The sequence below is a fragment of the Sceloporus occidentalis genome, unplaced genomic scaffold, assembly GCF_023333645.1.
Source record: "Sceloporus occidentalis isolate IW3139 unplaced genomic scaffold, rSceOcc1.0.p SCAF_2, whole genome shotgun sequence".
Taxonomy (NCBI): Eukaryota; Metazoa; Chordata; class Lepidosauria; order Squamata; family Phrynosomatidae; genus Sceloporus; species Sceloporus occidentalis.
In genome coordinates this window covers 127,248,640-127,272,887 of record NW_028316982.1, presented here as the reverse complement: position 1 = coordinate 127,272,887, position 24,248 = coordinate 127,248,640, and the positions used below count along the sequence as shown (strand labels likewise).

The window sequence follows — 24,248 nt, the reverse complement described above, 5'->3', positions numbered from 1 at the left end:
AACTCTGTATTTTTAGACAGTTTTGTCCTGTTTGGGGCTAAAAAAAACTGCCTGAAAATAGCCCTCAAAAAAAAAATAATAATGGGGGGGGGGGGTGAAGGTGGGACTCTGGCCTGGAGAGTTTGATGGGGGCATGCAGTCCACAAGCCACACTTTACCCACACCTGAATTAGATACTAGTATTTAGTTTATATAATCGTTTAGAGGGATAAATTCTTCCAACTCACTAAAGGCTGGGTGGGAAACCTGCGGCTCTCCACATGTTCCAGATTGCAATTTCTACCAGCCCTAGCCAGCATAGGCAATGGTGAAGGGTGATGGGCAGTGCACCCCCACCCCAAATCTTAGAGCCATGTTACTCAATTTTGTTTTAGTGCAAATCAGTGTCATTACACCCATGTTGCAGATAGATGGCATAGATAACTAGATGCCATCCTGTGAGTTAAGAGCATCCCAATTCATACTTCTACACTGTATCTTCCATCAGCTCATGAAGCCTGTTTTCCCCCACTCCATTGAAATCACACTGCTCCTATATGCTGCCTATATCAGTTATCAACAACTTAGCTCAGGCTATTAGATTTCCACAGGCAGTTGTTTGTACGTGTCTGTCTGTGTGGTGCTTTTACGTGATTATACAGAATGTCGTAACAGACCATGCAGCTAATGATGGGATGGAGGTCATCATTAGGAGGGGAGATTATAGATAACGTCCCAAGGGTCAGAAACTAAATTAGTTTACTCCACAATTTAATAACATTGGCTTTCTCAATTTAACTAAATAATAACTAAGACAGAAATTTATTATCAATATGTTTTTTTTATAGTTTAATTCTGATGTCAAGAAGTTCTAGGCTTATTTTTGGAAAATGACTTTATATTAAAATAGTCTTCCTTTTTCTGTAGCAAAAGAAAGAAGGAATTATTCACTCTTTAAAATGAGTTTGGATGAACATACAGACATATCTTTTTCTATGTAGCTCAATAAAATATCCACACAAAGTAGAACCCCACTCCTTCCAATCCCAGCACTGCAGTGTGCAATGATAGGCCCTGACTGGTGAACTTTTCTCATGTAACGAACAAATTTCAATAGATGGTCTGATGCCATGGGAGTGCCATGGTCTGGCCAGGTTGTAAACTGGAGGTGTTGCACGATGCGCCTCTCCAGTGTCTGCAATAGAAAAAAGCAACAGGGGTTTGTTATGTCAATATGAACAAGTTCTTGTACAATTAGAAATAGGAATTGCCTCATTTAAAGTCAGAATGAAGACAATTTATGAATTTAATTTAAATGAAAACATTTTGTTACCCTGGGACTAGGCCTCCGATTGATGCCCGTCATATTTTTATATCAAATTAATATTAAAAGGGAAGCTGGGGGAGATGACTTAGGCATGACTCCACTGTGGACACCTGACCTGCTTACACTTGGAAAAATTACTTAGGGCTAGCCAGGGTGTAGAAGGCACCCACCATGATGGGATTCCCTAAGGATCCAGCATAATCCCTTTTGCCTGCTGTGAGAGGATCATAGTCAAAGGAGGTGATTGTTTGTGATTACCTAGAATAGGGAAGCATTGACAAACCCCTGTCTAGTACATTCACAACAATCACCCAACTATCTGCTTCTAGTCTAAACCACCACAACCCCGGGAAACCATTTAGCAGAGCTAATCCTTTCAAGCTTTGGTTTCTGCCCCCAAGACACAATTCCAGGTATATACTATAAAAAAGCTAGTAAAACAGCCCTTCTTTGGTCTAGGTCTAGTTTGCAAGCAGGCAGGTATTAAGTCAATTTGGCTAGACTAGGCTCCTCAATATGGCAGCTAACTCCCCTTGCTGCAACGACTACTGAGTCTTCTCTGTTCCGCACTCCCATCGATTGGAATAAAGATCCTTGTTGGTAATGCATCACCATTAGCAAGGCCTTAAATCTATTCCACTTCTCCCACCATTGTTTCACTAGTCTTGTCTGTATGTGTGGGTGTATGTATGCTTGTGTGTATTGATTATTTCCTCTAATAAAATTACAAAACCTATCAGAATTTGCCTCTGGAGTTCTATGTGATTTGGACTTGGTATACAATTGGGATACTATCCTAAGGCTGCTATTACCCTGGGCATACTATAACTCTCCTGTGAGCTAATATTAAATTCCCCTAAGTTTTATTAATTTGTGGGTGTCCTCCCTGGACCCCAGAAATTTGGGTAACAAGTTCACTCACAATCCAACCCTAATGTTAACACTGGAATCTACTGATACTTCTAGCAAGGATATTCCAGTAGTTCTCCACTCCCTCATTGTCTTTTATTTGTCAAACAGCTGGAACACCTCCTACTGACCATTCTTCTTTCCTTTTCTGGTCCTTTGACAGCAATGTCATGGGTACTAGGGAAGTCTGATTTCTCTGGCTGCAGAATTCGTAGTATGGCTATGTGTACCTGACTCACAGAACTGATAAACCAACAGAGTCAGGAAAGGCGATTTCTCTCATACATACAGGACTTCAGATTGCATAAGGAAGTAGACTTGCAGAAGGTTCAAGAAAGACCAAAGAAAGCTTTTCCTTATTTTTTCAAAGTTTTTGTTTTGCTAGTATCATACAAGTGGCTGCTAGGCCAAGAGATCATTTTAGTATCATACAAGTGGGCTAGGCCAAGAGAGTACCAAGTATGCATTCCAAAATGCTTTTGATTAAAGCAAGGATTAAATGTTTTGTCTTGCATAAACCTTGACACACTAATGCTAGAGTATTTGGCATTAATTAATGCCACAAAATAAATACTGAATAAACAAATATGATGTTCTAAAATGTGTAAATGTGTAAAGATCAAACTTTGCATCAGCAGTACTTTTCTTGTGTAATCAGTGTATCCATACCTGTTTGTTCGTCACTTCTATTATTCTAATAACAAAACTATCCAGGATCTGATAGTTATCCAGTCGCAACTGAAAATGGGTCAAATTAACAGAATCATGGGGAGGCTCAGGCCAGTATCGATGGCATTTAGATATTCCATGCTCAGTTTCTCTTGTAATCATTGCAATTACATTGGAGTGGTTTTCCCAGACCATTTGCCAGAAATCATTTGTGGTGCAAGGTAGAGGACCTTGGGTAGAGATGTAAAAGTGCTCTTCTTTACCCACTGGAAAACGAATGTAACTGGCATTGATGTAGCCCTTCATCTCTCCAAGGGGAACTCGTGTTAAATCATCTAGAAAGAAAGAGAGAACGGGCCTAAGAGGCTTTTAAAAAGGATCAAGAAAATTCATGAAAATTATGAATAAGAAATTTCAATTCATAAACAAGGAAATTTTAGGGCAATTTTAATATGTTTAATATCAGTTTTGTACTTATTCAGAATATCCCTATTTACAGGTTCAGTTTCCAAATATGGATACTTTTCCATCAAACAATCAGATTTCTTTCTAATTTGTTGAATCTTAGACTGTGTCTACACTGCATAAATAAAGCAGTTTGGCACCATTTTAAATGTCACCATTCAGTGCTATGGACTTCTGTGATTTGTACTTTTGTAAGATATTTAGCCTTCCCTACCAGAATGCTCTGGTGCCCTACCAAACTACAAGTCCCAGAACTCCATAGTATTGAGTTATGAAAGTTAAAGCAGTATCAAACTGCCTTATTTCTGCAATGTGGCTATCCCAGTGGGAAAGGCATGTGCAGGGATTGATCTTCCTTTCTCTTTTCCCGGTTGGATAGCTGCATAGAACATAACTATCCCAATTGGGGATAGTTCCTCCTTCCCCCTTTTCCGGTGGGGTGCCTGGAAGACAGCTATCCTGCCAGGAAAGGGATGGAGTTGGTGTGTGCAGCCTTCCCAGCTGCTCCCTCCCTTCTGAGCTTTCCCCCACCCCACGGGGAAAAGCCCGGGAAGGAGGAGGAGGAGGACTGCATCGTTAACAATCAAAGCCATGAGTTTCAAAGCCGCAAATGTAGAGGGTTGACTGTATTAACTTGAATGTTATTAATGGAACTATGCTTCTCTTTGACACCACCACAGCAAACAATTAAAAACTGTGCTAGAGACAGTCTCTCTGGGTGCTTGGATATTTCCCATTACCTTATTAAAATAAGTTAATTGAACAACAAGGAAAGGAAAGGAAAGGAGGCAGGAAACAAAAAGCGGTTGTAAGATTTTATTCCAGCCCTAGGATCTGAAGAATCCTAAAGCCTTTCATTCATGACTCATGGCTCTTAAAAGTATATAAGCAATGGGGAGAAAAAGCCCTACCTCACCCCACCTGCAAGGATGCATCAGTTGTACTGCCAAGAAATTCCCTCCTGTCACTATAGGCAGGATTCTTGAAATAAGCATTCAAATGAATATTATTATTATTATTATTATTATTATTATTATATTTATTTGTATCCCGCTCTTTTCCCAGGACTGGGACTCAGAGCGGCTTCACAGCATTAAAAACAGTACAGTCCGCCCTTGCCTTATGCGGGGGATCTGTTCCAGACCCCGATGCGTAAGGCGAATTCCACCTATGCTCAAGCCCCATTGGAAACAATGGGGCTCGTGCATGGCGGCGCAGTGGCACACAGGGTGCCACAGGCGCACGCTCCCATTCATTTGAATGGGACACGCCGTCCCTTGCATTGCGCACGCGCCCCCCGGCTTGAGCGCATATGCTCAAGATCGCATAAAGCGCGTCCATGTATAACGCGGGTGTACTGTACAATTAAAAACATTAAAAATTAATTTAATAATAATAATAATAATAATAATAATAATAATAAGTATATTAAAAAGAATTAAATTACAATATTAAAACAGATAGTTATTAAAAGAATAAAACATATTTTAAAAAGAAAAACTATGAATAAGAGGAAGAAAAATTGTAACAAATTTTTAAAATGGTCCAACATCCCAGCCTGTCCTTATAGCAATTCCTTAAATGCCTGTGTGAATAGGTAGGTTTTCACCTGCCGGCGGAAGGCCATCAAGCAGTCTCAAACTGGATTATTTTTCCAGTGTGTTGGTCCATAGTAAAAGATTGGAAGAAGAATTAGATTTGGACATGTTGGAAAGCCTGTAAGAATGACTGGAAACTACTTTTAATGGAATGTAAGAGGATTGAACCAACCTTTTTTAGCTGCTCCATCACATTGTTGACTCGTGTTCAACTTGTTATCTACTGGGACTCCTAGATCCCTTTCACATATACCGTTCTCAAGCCAGATGTCTCTAACCCTGTATCTGTGCATTTCTTTTTTTCTCCCTAAGGATAGTACCTTGTATTTCTCCCTGCTAAAATTCATTTTGTTCATTTTTGGCCCAGCTTTATTAGCGTCATTTTTAATTTTGATCCTGTCCTCTGGGCTATTAGTGACTCTTCCTAATTTAGAGTCATCTGCAAATTTAATGTGTGCCCTCTATTCTTTCATCTAAGTCATTGATAAAGATGTTGAATAGTACTGAACCCAGGACAGAACCCTCTGGTACCCCATTGGTCATTTCTCTCCAAAATGAAGAGGAGCCATTGCTGAGCATCCTGTGGGGCCAACCAATTACTAATCCACCTAGCAGTAGTATTGTCTAGCCCACATTTTACTAGCTTGTTTGCAAGAATACTGTGAGGGATTTTGTCGAAGGTGGCGTTCCCACTGGCCTAAAACGTGGATTAGGATGCAAATTAAGGGGGCATCGTTTTCATTTAACCCCAAATCTGATCCCCATTGCCCCAGAATCGTTCCCATTCAGTTTTGAATCTGATTCGGGTTTTATTGTATAATCAGGATTATATGCCTATAAACTGCTTTTAAAAAACAATAGGTTTTAAAGCGGATTATTTTTGCTCCTGGGGTCCAATTCGTAGTATCCAAATGGGAACGACAAGGGTGTCTGATTCGGGAACCTGGAGATGGGAGGAGCAGCACTCAAGGGGCTGGCCTGGGGGTGTCACCCTCTTTGTTCTCTTTCTGCATCGCCAGCACCATTTTTTCCATTCACATAGCCTTTACCCTCCCCTCTGCTCCACATTCATAGACCGATGTGTGAGAAGACCCATTGAACACCATTTTTAACTATTATTTTTTCTTTTTCACCTCTGCCTGAGCGCCTGAGCAGCAGATGGGCTTTGCAGTAGAGGCCTGCTTGATCGCCCCCCAGACAGCCCAGGGAACAATGGGGGAGGCAAAGGGATTTGGGGTGGTTAGAGGTTCCTTCTCTCTTTCCCAGAGAGACTATGGGAAGACACAGAAGAGCCTGGACACCCAGGGATCTTGGGCGGGGGGGGGGGGGAATCGAGCCGTCTCTTCTCTCTTCCCCAAAGAGTCTCTCCCCACTGAAGCCCGCTGCCTTTCCCCCTTGATCCAATTTGCCAAGCCTGGGCTTTGAATGCAGAGTCTCTCTCCACTGAAACAGTAGGTTTTATATTTGTGTGTGTGTGTGTGTGTATTTCTAAAGTAAATTATAAAGTAACAACTTTTTTAATTTATGAAAAAAAACTCATCTGTAGTTCAAAACCCACTCTAGAAATAATACAGTTTGAGACCCCTTAATCTGCCCTGGCTCAGTACTAAGGAATTATGGGAACTGTTGTGTTTGTGAGACATTTATCCTCATCTGTCAGAGAGTGCTGGTGCCATAATAAACTACCATTCCCAGGATTCCCTAGCACTGAGTAATGGCAGTTAATATGGGGAGACACAGAAGAGCAAGGGATTTAGGACGAATAGAGGCTCCTTCTAGTCTGGGGAGACACAACAGAAGAGTCTTGGATGCAACCGATTTTTATTGGCTGCCCCACCAAAAAACAAACAAACCCAAGACTTGTGACATCTGAAGCCTATGCGCTTGATTGACAGCTTGCAGACACAAATGGGAACGGGGAGCAAATTAATCCGCTTTAAAATAAAGCGATTTAAAATAAATGGGAACGAAAACAGGGTCTAAATGAATCGAGGTAATTTGCCCCTTTTCGTAATGGAAACGATGGAAAAAATTCGAATTATTCCCAGAACATAATCCAAATCAGAATCGAGCCAATATAATCCGTTTTATCTGCCAAGTGGGAACACCCCCAAAGGCTTTACAGAAATCAAGATGTGCTACATCCCCAGCATTCCCTACCAAGCTAGCAAGCTTATATATAAAAAAGAGAGATCAGATTATTCTGGCATGACTTGTTCTTCAGAAACCCATGTTGACTTTTTGTTATTATGGCATTCTTTTCTGAATGCTTACAGACTCTGCTTAATGATTTGCTCTACAATCTTTCCTGGTATTGATGCCAGACTAACTGGGCATCAATTGTTTGGGTCCTCTTCTTCCCTTTATGAACAAAAGGACATTTGCTCTCCTGCCTGCTGTGACTTTTCTTGTTCTCCAGGAATTCTCAAAGATTATTGACAGTGCCTCTTCTGCCAGTTCTTTTAAAGCTCTTGGACGTATTTCATCTGGTCCTTGGAGGGTTGAATTTGTTTAGATTTAGATTAACCAGGTATTCTTGTACTATCTCTTTACTTATTTTGTGCTGCATTTCCCCTGCAATTTTCCTCAGGTTGAGCACCTTTGTCCTTTAGAGAGATGACTGAGGCAAAGAAGGTGTTGAGTAGTTCTGCCTTTTCTCTGTCCCCTGTGAGCATTTTGCCATCCTCTCCATGTAATAGTACTACCATTTACTTCTTCCTTTTGCTACAGATATAACTAAAAAAGCCTTTTTTTTATTCTTCTTAACCTCTCTAGCAAGCCAGAAGTCATTCTGCACTTGAGCTTTTCTGACTTTGTCCCTATTCATGCTAGCTATTTGTTTGAATTCCTTTTGGGGGATTTAACACTGTTTCCATTTCTTAAACATTTCCTGTTTGAAACTTAGCTCAGTTGAAAGTTCTTTAGATATCAATCCTGGTTGTTTGAGTCACCCCCAATTTTTCTTCCTCACTGGAACTGTTTAAGATTGCATATAAAATAGCTGATTCTCTTGCTGCTTCCTTCACCTGTTGGACAGTGAAATTGTCTGCCAGATGTGAGGAATTTGTTGGACCTTAAGTTTTTGGCTGAGATTGATTTCCAGCAAATATCAGGATAGTTGAAGTTACCCATCACTATGATGTTTATCACACTATACTCTTATAGTGCTACTATTCCACTTTGACTGCTCTAGCTGCCTCCTGTTGCATTCTGGGATTTGCAGTTTTAAGGATGGGTATTTAGAATTCTCAGGCAGAGAAGTTCTCTGCCTGAGAATTCTAGATACCCCTCCTTAAAACTGCCAATCCCAGAATGCAACAGGAGGCAGCTAGAGCAGTCAAAGTGGAATAGTAGCACTATAAGAGTATAGTGTGATAAACATCTATTACATTTATCCTTTATGAGTGTGTGGCATCATTCAGTTCCTCAGTCTGACTTGGAGGTCTGTAATAGACTCCCAAAATAACATCCTTGTTGTTTCCTTCCTCTTTAATTTTTCTTCAAAGGTGTAAACATCTTTAACATATAATGCTATTCTTACTTCTTTCCTGTTTGGCCTATTTTTCTTAAAAAGGTTATATCCCTCAATTACTACATTCCAGTCATGGGTTATATTATATGGTATGGTAATCAGTGTTGCTGATTATATGGTATTTGCTTTGCTGTTCTAGGAGTTCAAGTTCATCTTGTTTATTTCCCATGCTCTGTGCATTAGTGTAGAGACATCCAAGACTATGGGCTTTTGCTCCTAGCTACCTGTGTAAAGTTTATTTTCTCTCTCCCTGTTGGGTCCTTGCACTGTTTGTCTTGTTCCCTCTATAATAGTTTGACTCCCGTCCTTAATGAACTCTTTCCCTCCAGAGTACTTTCTCCCTCCCCCACATAACTTAGTTTAAAGCCCTCCTGAACACATTTTTGACATTATTGGCAAAAACATTTCTGCAAAGTGGTGTGAGGGGCAACCCATCCCTTGCCAGAAGTCCCCTCTCTTGAAACCACAGACCATGATCCAAGAATTGTTCTTGGTTGAAGCATCTGCAGAGCCAGTTGTTCACATCCAATATTTTCCTTTCCTTTCCTGAACAGTGCTCTTAAAGTGGGAGAAGAGATAAGATCAGAACCTGTGCGTTCAACTCTTTGAGCTCCCTACCTAGAGCCTCATAATCTCTCATGATATTCTGAAGTCTGTGCCACGTTGGTTCCCATGTGGACCATAGATTCATAGAAAAAGGACAGGGTAGTGGTTAGTAGGCTTAATAAATCTTGTCAGCCTCACTGTCACATCACAGACTTTTGCTTCAGGGAGACAACACACCTCCCAAAACATCCTGTCAGACCCTTCTGAACCCCTCAACAAGGAGTCCCCCCATGCACCTACTTCAAGGCAGTGGCTATTTCCTGTGGTAATTCTACCAATGTCTCCTGCAGTTTCCTGGAGGACTGTCCCTGGTGCTCTTCCTCATCATCCCTGATAAGGGAAAGAGCTTCAAATTGATTCTTTAGCTGCACACTCTCACAATGACCTGCTTTCCTACTTCTATCCATCACATGTCTGCAACTGTCTACCCCCTGTGTATGGGAACTGACCCAGACACTTCTCCTGTATGTTCCCCATGCAGTGCAATCTGTTCTGCTCTGTCAGGAAAACCTTTTGCTTCCTCTTGCCTCTTGCTTCCTAATGTACCTTGCCTCCAGCTGCTGCAGCTCCCTCCAGCTGACAGGGCTTCAGCCACCGCCTCCACACTGTCCCCGAAGCCAAGCCCAGGGCAAACATCTCAGAGAGGGAGGAGGGAGGAGTGAGTAAAGAAGGAAGGAAGGAAGGGGGGGAGAGAGGGAGTGCTTCAGTCCAGTTGTCCCCAGTGGCAGCACAGCTGTGTGCATGCACCACCACTGGGGACAACATGGGCTTGCCATCCGTGGGTGCTCAAATCCATGGATGGCAAGTCCACAGATATTGAGGGTCCAATGTACCCTCAGCTATCTGTACACCACCATGTCTGGTCCAATTTCAACCAACTGTCCACACACACCAGACTGTTTTGGCTTTTCCTCAATCAAACAGATCTTCCTCTGATATATCTTGAAGCTCATATCCTTTTTGTTCATATCAGATCCTTTCTGATCATATCAAATCTTTTTTATGAGATCCCACTGCTTGACAACAAAATGTCAGTCTATCCAAGTCTATCTTCACATGCAAGTAACAAAGGTAGCTATGTTGACCATACAGCAAAGTACTATAATGTCCAGTTATTGTACTTTGCTATATGGCCAACATGGATACCCCTGAATATGTTTCCTGGATGTGAAGATATCATATTTTAGATGCTACATGAGAATCCCAGAGAGAGCCAATAGACTGGGATTTTACTATTTGAAGTTTTTACCTCCAACAAAGGTAAAGCGTGTTTTAAACATTTGGACTATATTTGGCATGTTTTACCAAAACAGCACCTAAAATTTTCCTGCAACGGCATGGAGGCTTCTCTGCCTAACAAAGGGGGTTGTGCCCTCACAATGGATGGAGATATCTTGGATCTCAGAGGAAGTACCCTTTTACATTGCTAATGGAATTCACATTTTATCTCTGGGACTTTGAAATGCCCAGTGCAACATAGCCACTCCTCTTTTACAATTTTTAACAATTTTGCCTGATGAAGAAGCCAGTGGAGCTTTGAAAGTTTGCATCATGTATTTTATGCATTTTTCTTGACTGAATAAAGGTATCATGGTTTTATCGATTTTGGATGTTATTGTACTTTGCTACATGGCCAACACCATCATGCTGGAATATATAATGGAACCTAGTTAAACTATTTAAAATTTATTTCTGAGCATGGAATATGTAGCTCTGCCCTAAAAGTCAAATATTTCCCCTGTATTTCCACAGAGCTATTATGCTTATTGTTGAGTTTGCTTACATGGGAGGATATCTCGGTATCTGTTCTTTTCCCGATTTTCTGGTGCTTTGGCAATTTGGCAGGCATCAAGTGGCTTCATATGTTCTAATTCCTAAAATGAAGATAATAGTAAACATAATTACTTTGCAGAAATATAACCACAGTGGAATGATTTTATACATAGGTATGCACCAATGCATTTGAAGCACCCATCTCTCCTTCTCCATCAACAGAACAACTCAAGGTTTATACAGAAAGTGAACACGTAAGATAAAATCATCCAAGCCATCGTATTCCCCATCATAATAAATAAATAAATAATAAATAAATAAATAAATAAATAAATAAATAAATAAATAAATAATTTGTAGCTCGCTTTTCCTGGGTAGATCAAAGCGGGTAACATAACTGCACACAGTGTGCAAATTACAGACAACAATCAATACATCAATATAAAAACAATTAAAACAGGATTAAAAAATTACAAAGCTAAGAACATACAAACTAGCTGATTTAAAAGTGCATGTGCAATGTGCAACGGGGAGAGTACAGGTGTTACATTCATCATGTATGAATGTGAAAGCTGGGCAGTGAAGAAAGAGGATAGGAAGAGTATCAGTTCATTTGAGACATGGTGCTGGAGAAGAGTGCTGACAGCACAAGAGTCCTTCAACAGATCAAGCCTGAAATTTCCTTGGAATGCAAGATGATCAATATTGAGACTGTTGTACTTTGGCCACATCATGAGAAGGGATGACTTATTAGAAAAGAGAACAATGCTAGAAAAGGTAGTAAATGCTAGTCAAGTAGAAAGAGAGGAAAACCACACGACAAATGGATAGAATCAATCATGGAGCATGGAGTTTCAGAAAGTAAGCAGAGCAGTGGAGGATAGGGGGTTTGGATATGTCTCATCCACATGGTCACCATGAGTTGAGCACTATGACTTGAGGGCTGTCAATAATAATAACAACAAATTTATATTCTCAAATTTAATTTGTTGGTTATTATTTTCTTTCTTTTAAATTTTTTATTATAACAAAAACAGTAATAACAATAACAATAGCAAATACAATACATCTCTATATACCTAAAACAAACATCTAGGGATAACAAATCTCACTAAACTACAAATCTAACTAACTACAATCTAGATCAAAGGAAGTAATAGTGCCACTCTATTCTGCTTTGGTCAGGCCCTACCTGGAATACTATGTCTAGTTCTGAGCACCACAATTCAAAAAGGATGTTGAGAAACTGAAGCATTTCCAAAGGAGGGCAACTAAAATAGTGAAGGGTATGGAAACCATGCCCTATGAGGAACAACTTAGGGAGCTGGCTATGTTTAGCCTGGAAAAGAGATGGTTAAGAGGTTATATGATAGCCCTGTTTGAATATTTAAAGGGATGTCAGATTGTGGAGGGAGCAAGCTTGTTTTCTGCTGCTCCAGAGACCAGAGAGGCACTGAACCAGTGGTTTGTGGGCCTGACAAGATGTCTCGGGAGGTGTGCTGTCTCCCTGGGGCAAACATTCGTGATGTGACGGAGAGGCTGACAAGACTTGTCAGTCCTACTGATCATCACCCCTTTCTTTTGATTCATGTGGGTACCAATGATACTGCAAGGCATAGCCTTCAGAATATCTTAAGGGATTATGAAGTTTTGGGTAGGAAGTTGAAAGAGGTGGATGCACAGGTTGTCATCTCCTCTCTTCTCCCAGTTGAAGGGCATGGTCCAGGAAGGGAGAATAGCGGATGTAAATAACTGGCTCCGTAGATGGTGCCGCCAAGAACGATTTGGATTTTTGGATCATGGTCTGAGGTTCCATGAGGAGGGACTTCTGGCAAGGGATGGGTTGCATCTCACGACAGTTGGCAAAAACGTTTTTGCCAGTAGTCTCAAGAAATTGATCAGGAGGGCATTAAACTGAGAAAATAGGCAAACTGACACAGAGGGAACAAGGCAAACAGTGCAAGGACCCAAAAGTGAGAGTCAAAAAAACTTGCACAGGCAGAAAGTCAAGAGGACACATGGTCTGCGTTGTCTCTACACTAATGCACAAAGCATGGGAAACAAGCAAGATGAACTCGAAATACTAGTACAACAAAGCAAATATGATATAATGGGCATCACTGAAACCTGGTGGGATGAGTCTCATGATTGGAATATGGAAATAGATGGGTATAACCTTTTCAAGAGAAATAGGCCAAACAGGAAAGGAGGAGGAATAGCCTTATATATCAGGAACATTTACACCAGTGAAGAGACCCAGGACATCAATCCTGGAAGCCAGGTAGAGATCATCTGGATAAAAATTAAAGGGGAAGGAAACAACAAGGACATTATTGGGGAGTCTGCTACAGACCCCCAAAGACTGAGGAATTGGATGATGTCTTTCTAGAACAGATAACCACAGATTCAGAAAAGAGAGATGTAGTAGTGATGGGTGACTTCAACTATCCTGATATTTGCTGGAAGTCAAACTCAGCCAAATCCTCAAGGTCTAGCAAATTCCTCACTTGCCTTGGAGATAACTTCATTGTCCAAAAGGTGGAAGAGGCAACAAGGGGATCAGCTATTTTGGATCTGATCCTAACCAACAAGGATGACCTAATTAATGGAGTGCAAGTGGTGGGATCCTTAGGAGGAAGTGACCATGTTCTCCTGGAGTTCGTTATACAGTGGAAAGGAGCAGCCAGGCATAGTCAGACACGCATCCTAGACTTTAGGAGAGCAGGTTTTGGTAAACTTAGAGAAATACTGGGGTTGATCCCATGGTCAGGAATACTAAAAGAGAAGGGAGTTCAGGACGAATGGGAATTTGTCAAAGGAGAGATACTGAAGGCACAATTTCAAACAGTTCCAGTGAGAAAGAAAAAGGGGAGATGTCTCAAGAAACCAGGATGGATGATTAAGGAACTTTCAACTGAGCTAAGTTTTAAATGAAACATGTATAAGAAATGGAAAAATGGGGAAATCACCAAAGAGGAATTCAAACAAATAGCAAGCACATGTAGGGGTAAAGTCAGAAAAGCTAAAGCACAGAATGAGCTCAGGCTTGCTAGAGAGGTTAAGAACAATAAAAAGGGTTTTTTTGGATATGTCCGCAGCAAAAGGAAGAAGGAAACGGTAGGGCCACTGTGGAGAAGATGGTAAAATGCTAATAGGGGACAGAGAAAAGGCAGAATTACTCAACACCTTCTTTGCCTCAGTCTTCTCAGAAAAGGAAAAGGGTGCTCAACCTGAGGATAATGGAGCAGAGGACAGAATAGGGGAATTTCAGTACAGAATAAGTAAGGAGATAGTACAGGAATACCTTGTTAATCTAAATGAATATAAATCTCCAGGACCAGATGAACTACATCCAAGGGTATTTAAAGAACTGGCAAAAGTAATATTGGAGCCATTGGCAATAATCTTTGAGAACTCCTGGAGAACAAAAGTGCCAGCAGACTGGAGTGGGCAAACGTTGTCCCCATCTATAAAAAGGGGGAAAAAGAGGATCCCAACAATTATCGTCCAGTTAGTCTGACATCAATACCAGGAAAGATTCTAGAGCAGATCATTAAAAAGAGAGTCTGTGAACATCTAGAAGGCAATGCCATAATCACAAAAAATCAACACAGGTTTCAGAAAAAGAAGTCATGCCAGACAAATCTAATCTCTTTCTTTGATAAAAATTACTAGCTTGATGAAGAGAATGCTGTGGATATCGTATCTCTTGATTTCAGTAAGGCTTTTGACAGGGTTCCCCATGACATTCTTGTAAACAAGCTTATAAAATGCAGGATAGACAAGGCAACTGTTACATGGATTTGTAATTGGTTGACTGACCAAATGCAAAGGGTGCTGAACAATGGCTCCTTTTCATCCTGGAGAGAAGTGACCAGTGGGGTCCCACAGGGCTCTGTCCTGGGCCCAGTGCTATTCAACATCTTTATCAACGACTTGGATGACAGAATTGGGAGCATTCTTATCAAATTTGCAGATGACACCAAATTAGGAGGAGTAGCTAACACTCCAGAGGACAGGATCAACATTCAAGATGACCTGAATAAACTAGCAAGTTAGGCCACAGCTAACAAAATGAAATTCAACACGGAGAAATGTATGGTACTGCACTTAGGGCGGAAAAATAAAATGCACAGATATAGGATGGGAGACACATGGCTGAATGAAACTACGTGCGAAAGGGATCTAGGAGTCCAAGTAGACCACAAGTTGAACATGAGTGAACAGTGTGATGCGGCAGCTAAAAAGGCCAATGCTATTTTAGGCTGCATCAATAGAAGTATAGTGTCTAGATCAAGAGAAGTAATAGTGCCACTGTATTCTGCTTTGGTCAGGCCCCACCTAGAATATTGTGTCCAGTTCTGGGCGCCACAATTCAGAAAGGACATTGAGAAACTGGAGCGTGTCCAAAGGAGGGCGACAAAAATGCTGAAGGGTCTGGAAACCATGCCCTATGAGGAACGACTTAGGGAGCTGGGGATGTTTAGCCTGGAGAAAAGAAGGTTAAGAGGTGATATGACAGCCCTGTTTAAATACCTGAAGGGATGCCATACTGAGGAGGGAGCTGACTTGTTTTGACTTGGCCCAGAGACTAGGACCCGGAGCAATGGATGCAAGCTACAAGAATAGAGATTCCACCTCAACATTAGGAAGAACTTCCTGACAGTAAGGGCTGTCCGACAGTGGAACACATTCCCTTGGAGTGTAGTGGAGTCTACTTCCTTGGTGGTCTTTAAACAGAGGCTAGATGGCCATCTGTCAGGGATGATTTGATTTGGATTTCCTGCATGGCAGGGGGTTGGACTAGATGGCCCTTGCAGTCTCTTCCAACTCTATTATTCTATGATTCCATGATTCTATGAACACGAAACAATGGATTCAAGGTACAGGAAAACAGATTCCACCTCAACATTAGGAGGAACTTTCTGACAGTAAGGGCTGTTCGACAGTGGAATACACTTCCTCGGAGTGTAGTCGAGTCTCCTTCCTTGGAAGTCTTTAAGCTGAGGCTGGATGACCATCTGTCAGATATGCTTTGATTGAGAGTTCCTGTATGGCAGGGGGTTGGACTTGATGGCCCTTGTGGTCTCTTCCAACTCTATGATTCTATGAACTATGACTTCAAATTGCCTGTCTTTTACATAAAATGTTTCTGTTCCTTTAGGCTTGCCATAAATCCCTGAAAACTGGTAAAATCATGGATTGAAGTGACTAAAAAATATTCTGGCTGGCTGGACTGGTTAATGCAGCAGATACCAGGTTCCTCCTTTGTCCCAGGCGTCATTTTTTTCCAGAGAACTCAGACTACAGTGTAAAAAAGTAAAAAAGTTCCACAGGAGCCACCTTACGCTACCTATGCTGGGCAAAACATCTGCAAGATGGAAAACAGCCCAGTATGCCCACTCTTTAAATACCCAAACTCACCAAATTTAGTCTAGCTCTAGCACTATTACATGTGTGAAAATTACACAATATAGCATGTATGCACTAAATGGGAAAACAGAGCTGGTGGAGGCAGGGTATGCTGCTGGGCTGAGTGAGATAGCCCTGGCTGTAGCCTCCTGCTCTATTTCAGCTTTACTGGGTGGTATTCTATGAGGCCAGTTTCGGCTGACTAAATATACTGAACATTCTCCAAGTGCATTCTTTCTGTATCTCTGCTTAGGCAAAATATATGCTCAGAGGGAAGAAAGGGTGCTGCTGTTGTAATGTCATTATAGTCCAATTATAATGGACCAGAGGATATAAATTGATGGAGATTTATCAAGCCAGTGTAGAAGAAGGACCTAGAGACATCTGTCTGTTTCTCCTTCTGTTTTATCATTCAGTAAACAGGATCCTGGCTGCTTCATGTTGAGTCAAAAAGTGCTGCTGTTTTAATGCAAGGTTAATCGTGAAAAGAACTAAATGATCCAGGACTAGATACTAGTTTGGCAGGCTGACCTTGAATGTGTGACTGAAACCTGGTTGACCAAAAAGGAAGGTGTCAAATTGACCAACTTGTGCCCACCAGGTTTCCAGATGCAAGAGTTTATTGGATGGGAAGTTGTAGTGAACTATCAAGAATCCGTACATCTATTGAGGCACACCATCTACAAATCTTCAAAGTTAGAATATTTATACCTGGTGATGAGGCAGCATTGTTAATCATTGTATCATCCACACCTCTAACCAATGGTCTCCTTGTCCAAGCTGATGGAGAAGGTGGTGAAGTGATGTTGATCTCCCCCCAAATTGACTATGTTGAGGACAGCCATGCTGAAACCGCTTATTGGGACTGGCTCTGGATTTCATGTTTTCTGTGGCAATCAAAGGCCTGTCTCAATATCTGGCCTTACACATGCAGTAAATTGAACTCTTGGTGTGTTTTTTATTGGACAGGATAGTGGTGATTTGGGGGTAGGAGAGCTTAAAAGAACTTCAGTATCATGGACAGATCTCTAATCAGGTTTAGATTTACTTGTACTTCAAACCTCTGCATGGGTGGCAGACTCAGATCAAATGGATATGTAAAGATTCTGGATTTTTTGTGGTTTGTTGTATCATCCCCATCCAGTGTTGCATCATAGTTTCAGATGTAAAATTTAGAGAATGTAACTGTTCTTAGTATAAAGCTTAGACTGCTTGGGTCATTCTTCTGTCAGAGAAGGAGAGACAGAAGCACTAAACAGATCAGTGCACACTTGATCCTTGAGTGATCCATTCTTTTTCCATCAAAGATATAAATAATGAGTATTCATCACATCTCTAGTACAGTTGAACCTTTGTATCTACAGGGGTTCAATTCTGGATCTGCAGATGCCAAAAACCATGGGACCTCAAGTTCAATTGCTTTTAATGCCAGTGTGCCATGCATGTGATGCAACTAAATGCATGTGCCACCACTGGGGTGAAAAGGGTGGGGCCATCCATGAATACTCAGATCTGCGGATGGCTAGCCCACTGTTAGGGCAGTGTATGAATGCCTGTGTGGATATATCATGGAGATATTGTCACTCTCTAAGAATATGGAACCACAATCATCTCACAAAGAAGGCTTTTTTTCTGGTAACTTTCTGCTGTTACTGGAAAGCTCTCACCTGAGAATGGGAACTTACCAGAAATTCCTGAAGAATCTCTTGCTGTTCTATCTGCTTCTGAATCTTCTGTATTAGATTTTCAGTATTATAGCGCAGGCCACAATTTGACTGTGGTGCCCCTATCTGTGCCAGTTGAATCAACTCCTCTTCATTGACGAGTGCTGCCCCTTCCAAACGACAAATAAGAAAAAAAGTTGGAGAGGTCTTTTAGACAAGGCTTTCAAAAGGGAAAGTTTTCAGATCTGAACTCAGCATTATCCTTTCTGAAAATTGCTATCCTGATCTTAATAAGGGATCAGAGAGTGGAAGAAGCTATGGGTTGTGATAAACAAGACATATACCTTGGGTGGCCTGGGCAATGCGTGGTGGGGAATGAAGCCCCCCTTTTTCTCCTCTGCCCTGGGGCTTACTTGCTCCCTGCTGCTTTCTTACATGGCTGGGTCCAGTAGAGGAAAGGAACTGAGCTCGCTCCTTCCCTCCTCTGCTGGGCACTGCCTGCACTATCATCATGCTCTTTGGGGTGTTCACTTGCCTTCCCTGTTGTTGAAGCATACATGAAGCAAACGACAATACTAGCCTTTCCAAGTCAAGTCAAGGACAGTATTTAATGTACTTTAGAGTTTTCAATCTATATTTCAGGTGGTTCTTGGGACCAAAATATATTTTAAGGAGATCTCTGGTAAAGCAAACATTAAGAAGTACTGCTGTAGGCTATATTTAAGAAGAAGGAACTGTCAAACCCGCCTTGAATTCCATTGTGGAGAAAGGTGGGATATAAATCCTGGAAATAAATAAATAAACAAACAAACAAACCATCTTTGAGTATTCCTTGCCTAAGAAAGCCCTGTGAAAAATTCATGGGCTCACCATAAGTCAACAGGCAACCTGAAAGTAGGCATGCACAACGTCTAGGTTCAGCCCCTAACAAACCTCAGTGTATTAACAGTGGCTTAATTGTATCTGGGTAGGGACAGACATGTTCTAATAAAGAGAGGCAACAATGTTTTGTTAAATATCCTTACCAGCATGTTCTTTAATATATAAAAATTAACAGACTCCTATCAAGAAAAGGAAAATAGTTCCCAATTCCACAGTTCTCCAACAGCGTGGACTGAATGGAAGGAGATTGGCTTGCATTAATCTGGTCACAATCTACCCCCAAATTGACCCTAAAATCCTGGGTTGATTTATGTATGGGTCAATACACTAATACTTGTTAGAAAGGTCCTGAAACAATGCCCCACTCTTCCCCACTCTTTGTGCCTCGAGGCAGGAGTTTGTCTGTTTGCGCACATGTGTGAGCAAGTGTTTCCCAATCCAATTTGAAAGCTTTCTCTTCCCATCAAATAAACACTCCTTTTAGATTCACTTCCTTTCTCTTCTCAGTCTGATTTGAAAGCCTTCTCTTCCCATCAAAGAAACACCCCTTTTAGCTCCACTTCCTTTCCCTTTCCAATCCGATTTAAATGCCTTCTCTTCCTATGAAAGAAACACCTCATTTAGTTCCACTTCTGTCCCTTCCCAATCCAGTTTGAAAGCCTCCTCTTCCCATCAAAGAAACACCCCATTTAGCTCCACTTCCTTTCCCATCTCAATCTGTTCAGCACCTGGGAAGTGGTATTAGGTGGTTGGGGGAGGTCCAGAGAAGGAGAAGGAGGGATGAAAGCGGTGTTTTCTCCTTTCCATCCTTTGTTATAGCCCACCTACGTTTTACCCTTGACATATCCATAAGTCAGATCAAAATCCATGATTTTTACATGAGGTCAGTTTGTACATGAGTATATACAATAGATACCTTTGGGCAAGGTTGACAGCCTATGGGCTATGCTATCATCTTCATCACTCATGAAATCATCTGTTGTATCCTGCCTTTGCTGTGTTTTAGAGCTGTATTTCTGCAGGCTTTAGAACAACATTATTCAGTTAACACTGGGAATGAGAGAAGGCAAAGCACTTTTGCACATACTTTCAACAGCACAAGAATGAAATTACCCCAAAGAAATGCACTTGTTTCCCTTTTCCTTGCTTATATCTGTATAGAAATAGGGGAAACTCTCCCCCCTTGCAAAGAATACTCTTACTGGTATCTATACCTGAGCCAACAGGATGTCATATGTCAGGCCCAGATCTTTGAATACATCTGGCCTTCCAGATATTACTGGACTCTAATTTCCACCTTTTGCCATCACTGATCATATTGGCTATAATGATGGGAACTGCAGCCCAACAACATCTGGAGAGCTGAGTGTTTTAGATATCAATTTAAAGTGCTTAGAAATATAGTTTTTCAAGAGGAATACAAGCTCAGAATAGTAAACAAGTTGGACACTGAAGGTTTTCTTGGGATCATGGTATAGCCCTATAAGCTGTTCTGAGCTGCTGTTAAAAATGTTTTTGCTACTCTGGTTGGTTTCCCACTGCTTTAAAAACTTTAAATTTTATTACGTATTATATTACAGCCCAAGATTCATTATCTGTTAAGATAAGAATAGCAATACTTTGCTGAAAAGAAAAGTCCATCCATCAAGCAAGAAACAAAATCACAGAACAAGACTTCAGTATGTTTTCAATAAATAGGAGGAAAAACAGGTCAAGTCAGAAGATCATTCCAAAGATTGCTGTGTGTCAATAGGGGTTGATTTTCCTCTGTATTCACTGTGATACATATTTATTTATTTATACTTAATTATTTAAAGAGAAATTAATTATCCTCATATTTATACATATTTTATTTTATATTATAATTTACATTTAATTAATTAATTAATTAATTCCATAACAATTTAGAGAGTTGGGCCAAAACTAAGAAAATTAATTTCAATAGAAAGAAATGTAAGGAACTACACTTAGGCAGAAAAAAAATGAAAGGCTCAGATATAGGATGGGTGGCACTTGGCTTGACAGCAATACATACAAAAAGAATCTGGGAGTCTTAGTAGACTACAAACTGAACATGAGTCATGTGATGAAGCAACTATAAAAGTCAATAAGATCCTAGGCTTCATCAATAAGAATGTAGTGTCTAGACTGAGGGAAATAATATTTTCACTCTATTCTGCATTGGTCAAACCTCGCCTGGAATACAGTGTCCAGTTCTAGGCACCACAGTTCAAGAATGATATTGACAAACTAGAATGTGTCCAGAGGAGGGTGACCAAAATGACAAATGTCTGGAAACCATGCCCTATATGAGAAGCAGCTTAGGGAACTGGGTAAGTTGAGTCTGGAGAAGAGACCATTAAGATGTGACATGATAGCCATGTTTAAATATTTGGAGGGAGATCACGCTTGTTTTCTTCTGCTCAGTGACTAGAATATAGAGCAATGGATTCAAACTATAGGAAAAGAGATTCCACCTAAACATTAAGAAGAACTTCCTGTGTGATTGTTAATCTACAGTGGAACATGCAGACTTGGAGTGTGATAAGAGTCCCTTTGAAGGTTTTTAAACAGAGGCTGGGTGGGCATCTGTCAGGAGTGCTTTCTGTATTCTTGGGCCACAAACTTTTAAAGCGGATTGTGAATTGGTTCGAACCCTGGTTCCCACTTAATTCAAATCAATGAAGTGATTCCAAAATGGGGGTTCTAGACCCATTTAACCTGTGTCAAAAAGATGCTAGATTTTTTCTGGTTCTTTTTGGTTGAATCGATGTATTTTGAAATAAATCGATTCAGCCCAAAGTGAACCATGCAGATTCAAACCCACTCCCTGTGACCGGTGGGGGGGGGGGGCAGCTGCAATGGCCCCGGCCTTCTCCCATCACTGTCCTCTCCATCCCTTGCCTCTCCGTTCCTGGCCAGTCCTCTGTCCCTTGCTTTCTTCCGTCCCCAGCCAGGGCAGGAACCCCTCCTCTTTCCCTTCACTTTTAAATAGCCGATTAGCAGTACAGTCCGCCCTCCATACATGCAGACTTGCCATCTGCAGATTTGAGGATACACAGATGGCAAGCCCGTGGGGGGTAGCATTGGCAGAGAAGGAGGGAGAGGAGGAGGGAGAAGAAGAACGAGGAAGAGCGGAGAGGAGGAGGAAGAAAAGCAAGATGAGCAGCGATAGGGCAGTAGAGGGGGTAAGAGAAGGAGAAAGTGGAGGTTGTGGGAAGGAAAGGAGGAGAGGGAAGAAAGAGAACAAGGAAGAGCAGAGAGGAGGAGGAAGGAAAAGGAGGGCGAGTGGCAGCAGCGTGATGGAGGGGGGGAAGGAGCAGGAGGAAGGCAGAGGAGGTGGGTGTCTGGGAGTGACCCCCAGGAGCTGAGGGAAAGCAGGTGCAGGGGGGCTTCGTGGGGCCAGCAGAAGCACAAGGACTAGAAAGGTGGGAAGCTCCTGCAGGATCCAAGCACCTCCCCCCACCATGCCTGTTCTTCCCAAAAGCTCCTTCACCCCATGCAGGTGACTGGATCCTGCAGGAGCTGCCCTCTTTCCTAGTCCCTGTGCTTCTGCAGCATACTCAGATTTTGGTATCCACAGGGGGGTCTGGAAGAATCCCCGTGGATATTGAGGACTCACTGTACTGTCATACAAATTAGGATCATAATATCCCAGATGTATCTGAGGAAGTAGAGCAGCCTTCTCCTGGAGCTGCTTCAGTGCAAATGTAATGTGAACCATGCTCTGCCACCAACCTGATTCATGGGGGGTGTTCCCACTCGCTTATACACCGGTTTACAAAACGAATCCAAGGTGTATCGTTCTCACTCAATCCCGAATTAACTGTAGAACAGTTGTAGATTTACCATCTATCATTCCCACGGCGATTCAAATTTGATTCGAATCCAAACATTTAAACCAGATCAAAAGCCTATAAACCGGCGCAAAAAAATAGTAGGTTTTACCCCGGGTTATCCCTTGTGCCGATATAAGAATCGCTGTATTTAAATGGGAACGTTTCGGCGTCTGATTCGGGTTCCACAGGATGGGAGGAGCGAAGCGTGATGGGCTGGCTCGGGGGAGTCGCCCTTTCTTTGTCCCCATCCGTTGTCGCCGCCACCATCTTTCCCTCCCTTGCCCCTTTGTCCGCGGAGATACAAGCAGCGCTAATAACAAAAGTAAGAGAGACCGGAAATTACAGGACTCTTAAGAGCGGTAACGCTTAGACTCTTAAGAGCTTAAGTGCCTCCTCATTGGCTCTTTTTTAAAAAAAAAAACCGTGAAATTTAATACGAATTAAAAACGTACCCATAGTGGGAACGCAGGTACAGGCTACATCTATGCAAGTTACTCCGAAGTATTGTGACGTCATGATAACGTTGCTTTGATTGACATGACATTCATAGCCGAAACAAGTGAATGTGAATGAAAAAGTAACAAAACCGGTTTAAATATACATCGATTCATCCATGAATGGGAACGATACTGTGTCAATTACAGCGAAACAAAATAAAATGTTACGTAAATGGAAACGATACAAATAAAGCGATCTGAAAAGCGGGATAACATTCGCTGTATTTTGAGTCATTTTAAAACAAATCGCTGTATTTAAAATCATTTTAAATTGCAAGTGGAAACACCCCCATTGATTTGGATCAGATACCAAATCAACTGTAAGTGGGAATGAGGCCATCCAAGGATGGTTCCCCCCATTATCGTCAATGGGAGTGTAGCATGCTGTTGCCCCAATGCAGTCATCCACACGTCGCACATCCATAGAAAATCATGGGACGTAAGGTCCTGCACTTTTTGGTATCCATGGGTGTGTATGTCCAAAACGAAACCCACACCAATATGGAGGGCTGACTAATATCTTATTAATATCTAATACCCTTGGTTATTTGTCTTCCCAGATAAAAGAAGACATTTCCTTCTGCCAAAATGGAGCATAATTTTGTAAAATAGGAACAGTTTGAAACAAAAATATTTTAGCTAATACATTCATCTTAATTACTGATATTTTACCCAGTAATGACAAATGTAACTTTTTCCATTTCTGAAAGTATTTCTTAATCTCATTGTTGACCCTTATATAACTATCTTTAAATATATTAAGTTTTTTTTCCTGAGAGATACACTCCTAAACATTCAACCTTTTTCACAATCTGAAATTTTATTTACCTTGTAAAATCTTTTGTTCCATCATAATCATGCTCTTCATCAAAATCATACTTTTCTCTTGGCTGATTTTAAAAACTGATAATTTCCCATATTTTTGCTAAATAGAAAAAAATAATCTATATTCTCCAAAAGATTACCTAAAAATACTAAATCATCTGCAAAAGCTTTCAATTTAATCCTTGCCATTTACATTTACTTCTTTTAATTTCTTCTTGCTTTGTTCTTCTTGCTTTCCATTCAACATTTCATTCACCATCAAAAGCAACAA

At 41.2% G+C, this 24,248-nt stretch overlaps 1 protein-coding gene across 1 annotated transcript in view; it reads right to left on the bottom strand.

Annotated features, from left to right (window-relative positions):
* LOC149319002 (tyrosine-protein phosphatase non-receptor type 20-like) overlaps positions 1–24,248 on the bottom strand; it is an 86,768-nt gene that overhangs the window by 22,415 nt on the left and 40,105 nt on the right. Inside the window, exons 5-9 of the mRNA XM_089508370.1 lie at positions 19,724–19,839; positions 17,956–18,098; positions 10,869–10,959; positions 2,885–3,219; positions 959–1,174 (exon numbers count right to left, since the gene is read on the bottom strand). Of these exons, the coding sequence (XP_089364496.1) occupies positions 959–1,174; positions 2,885–3,219; positions 10,869–10,959; positions 17,956–18,098; positions 19,724–19,839 (901 nt within the window). The remainder of the gene's footprint in view (positions 1–958; positions 1,175–2,884; positions 3,220–10,868; positions 10,960–17,955; positions 18,099–19,723; positions 19,840–24,248) is intronic.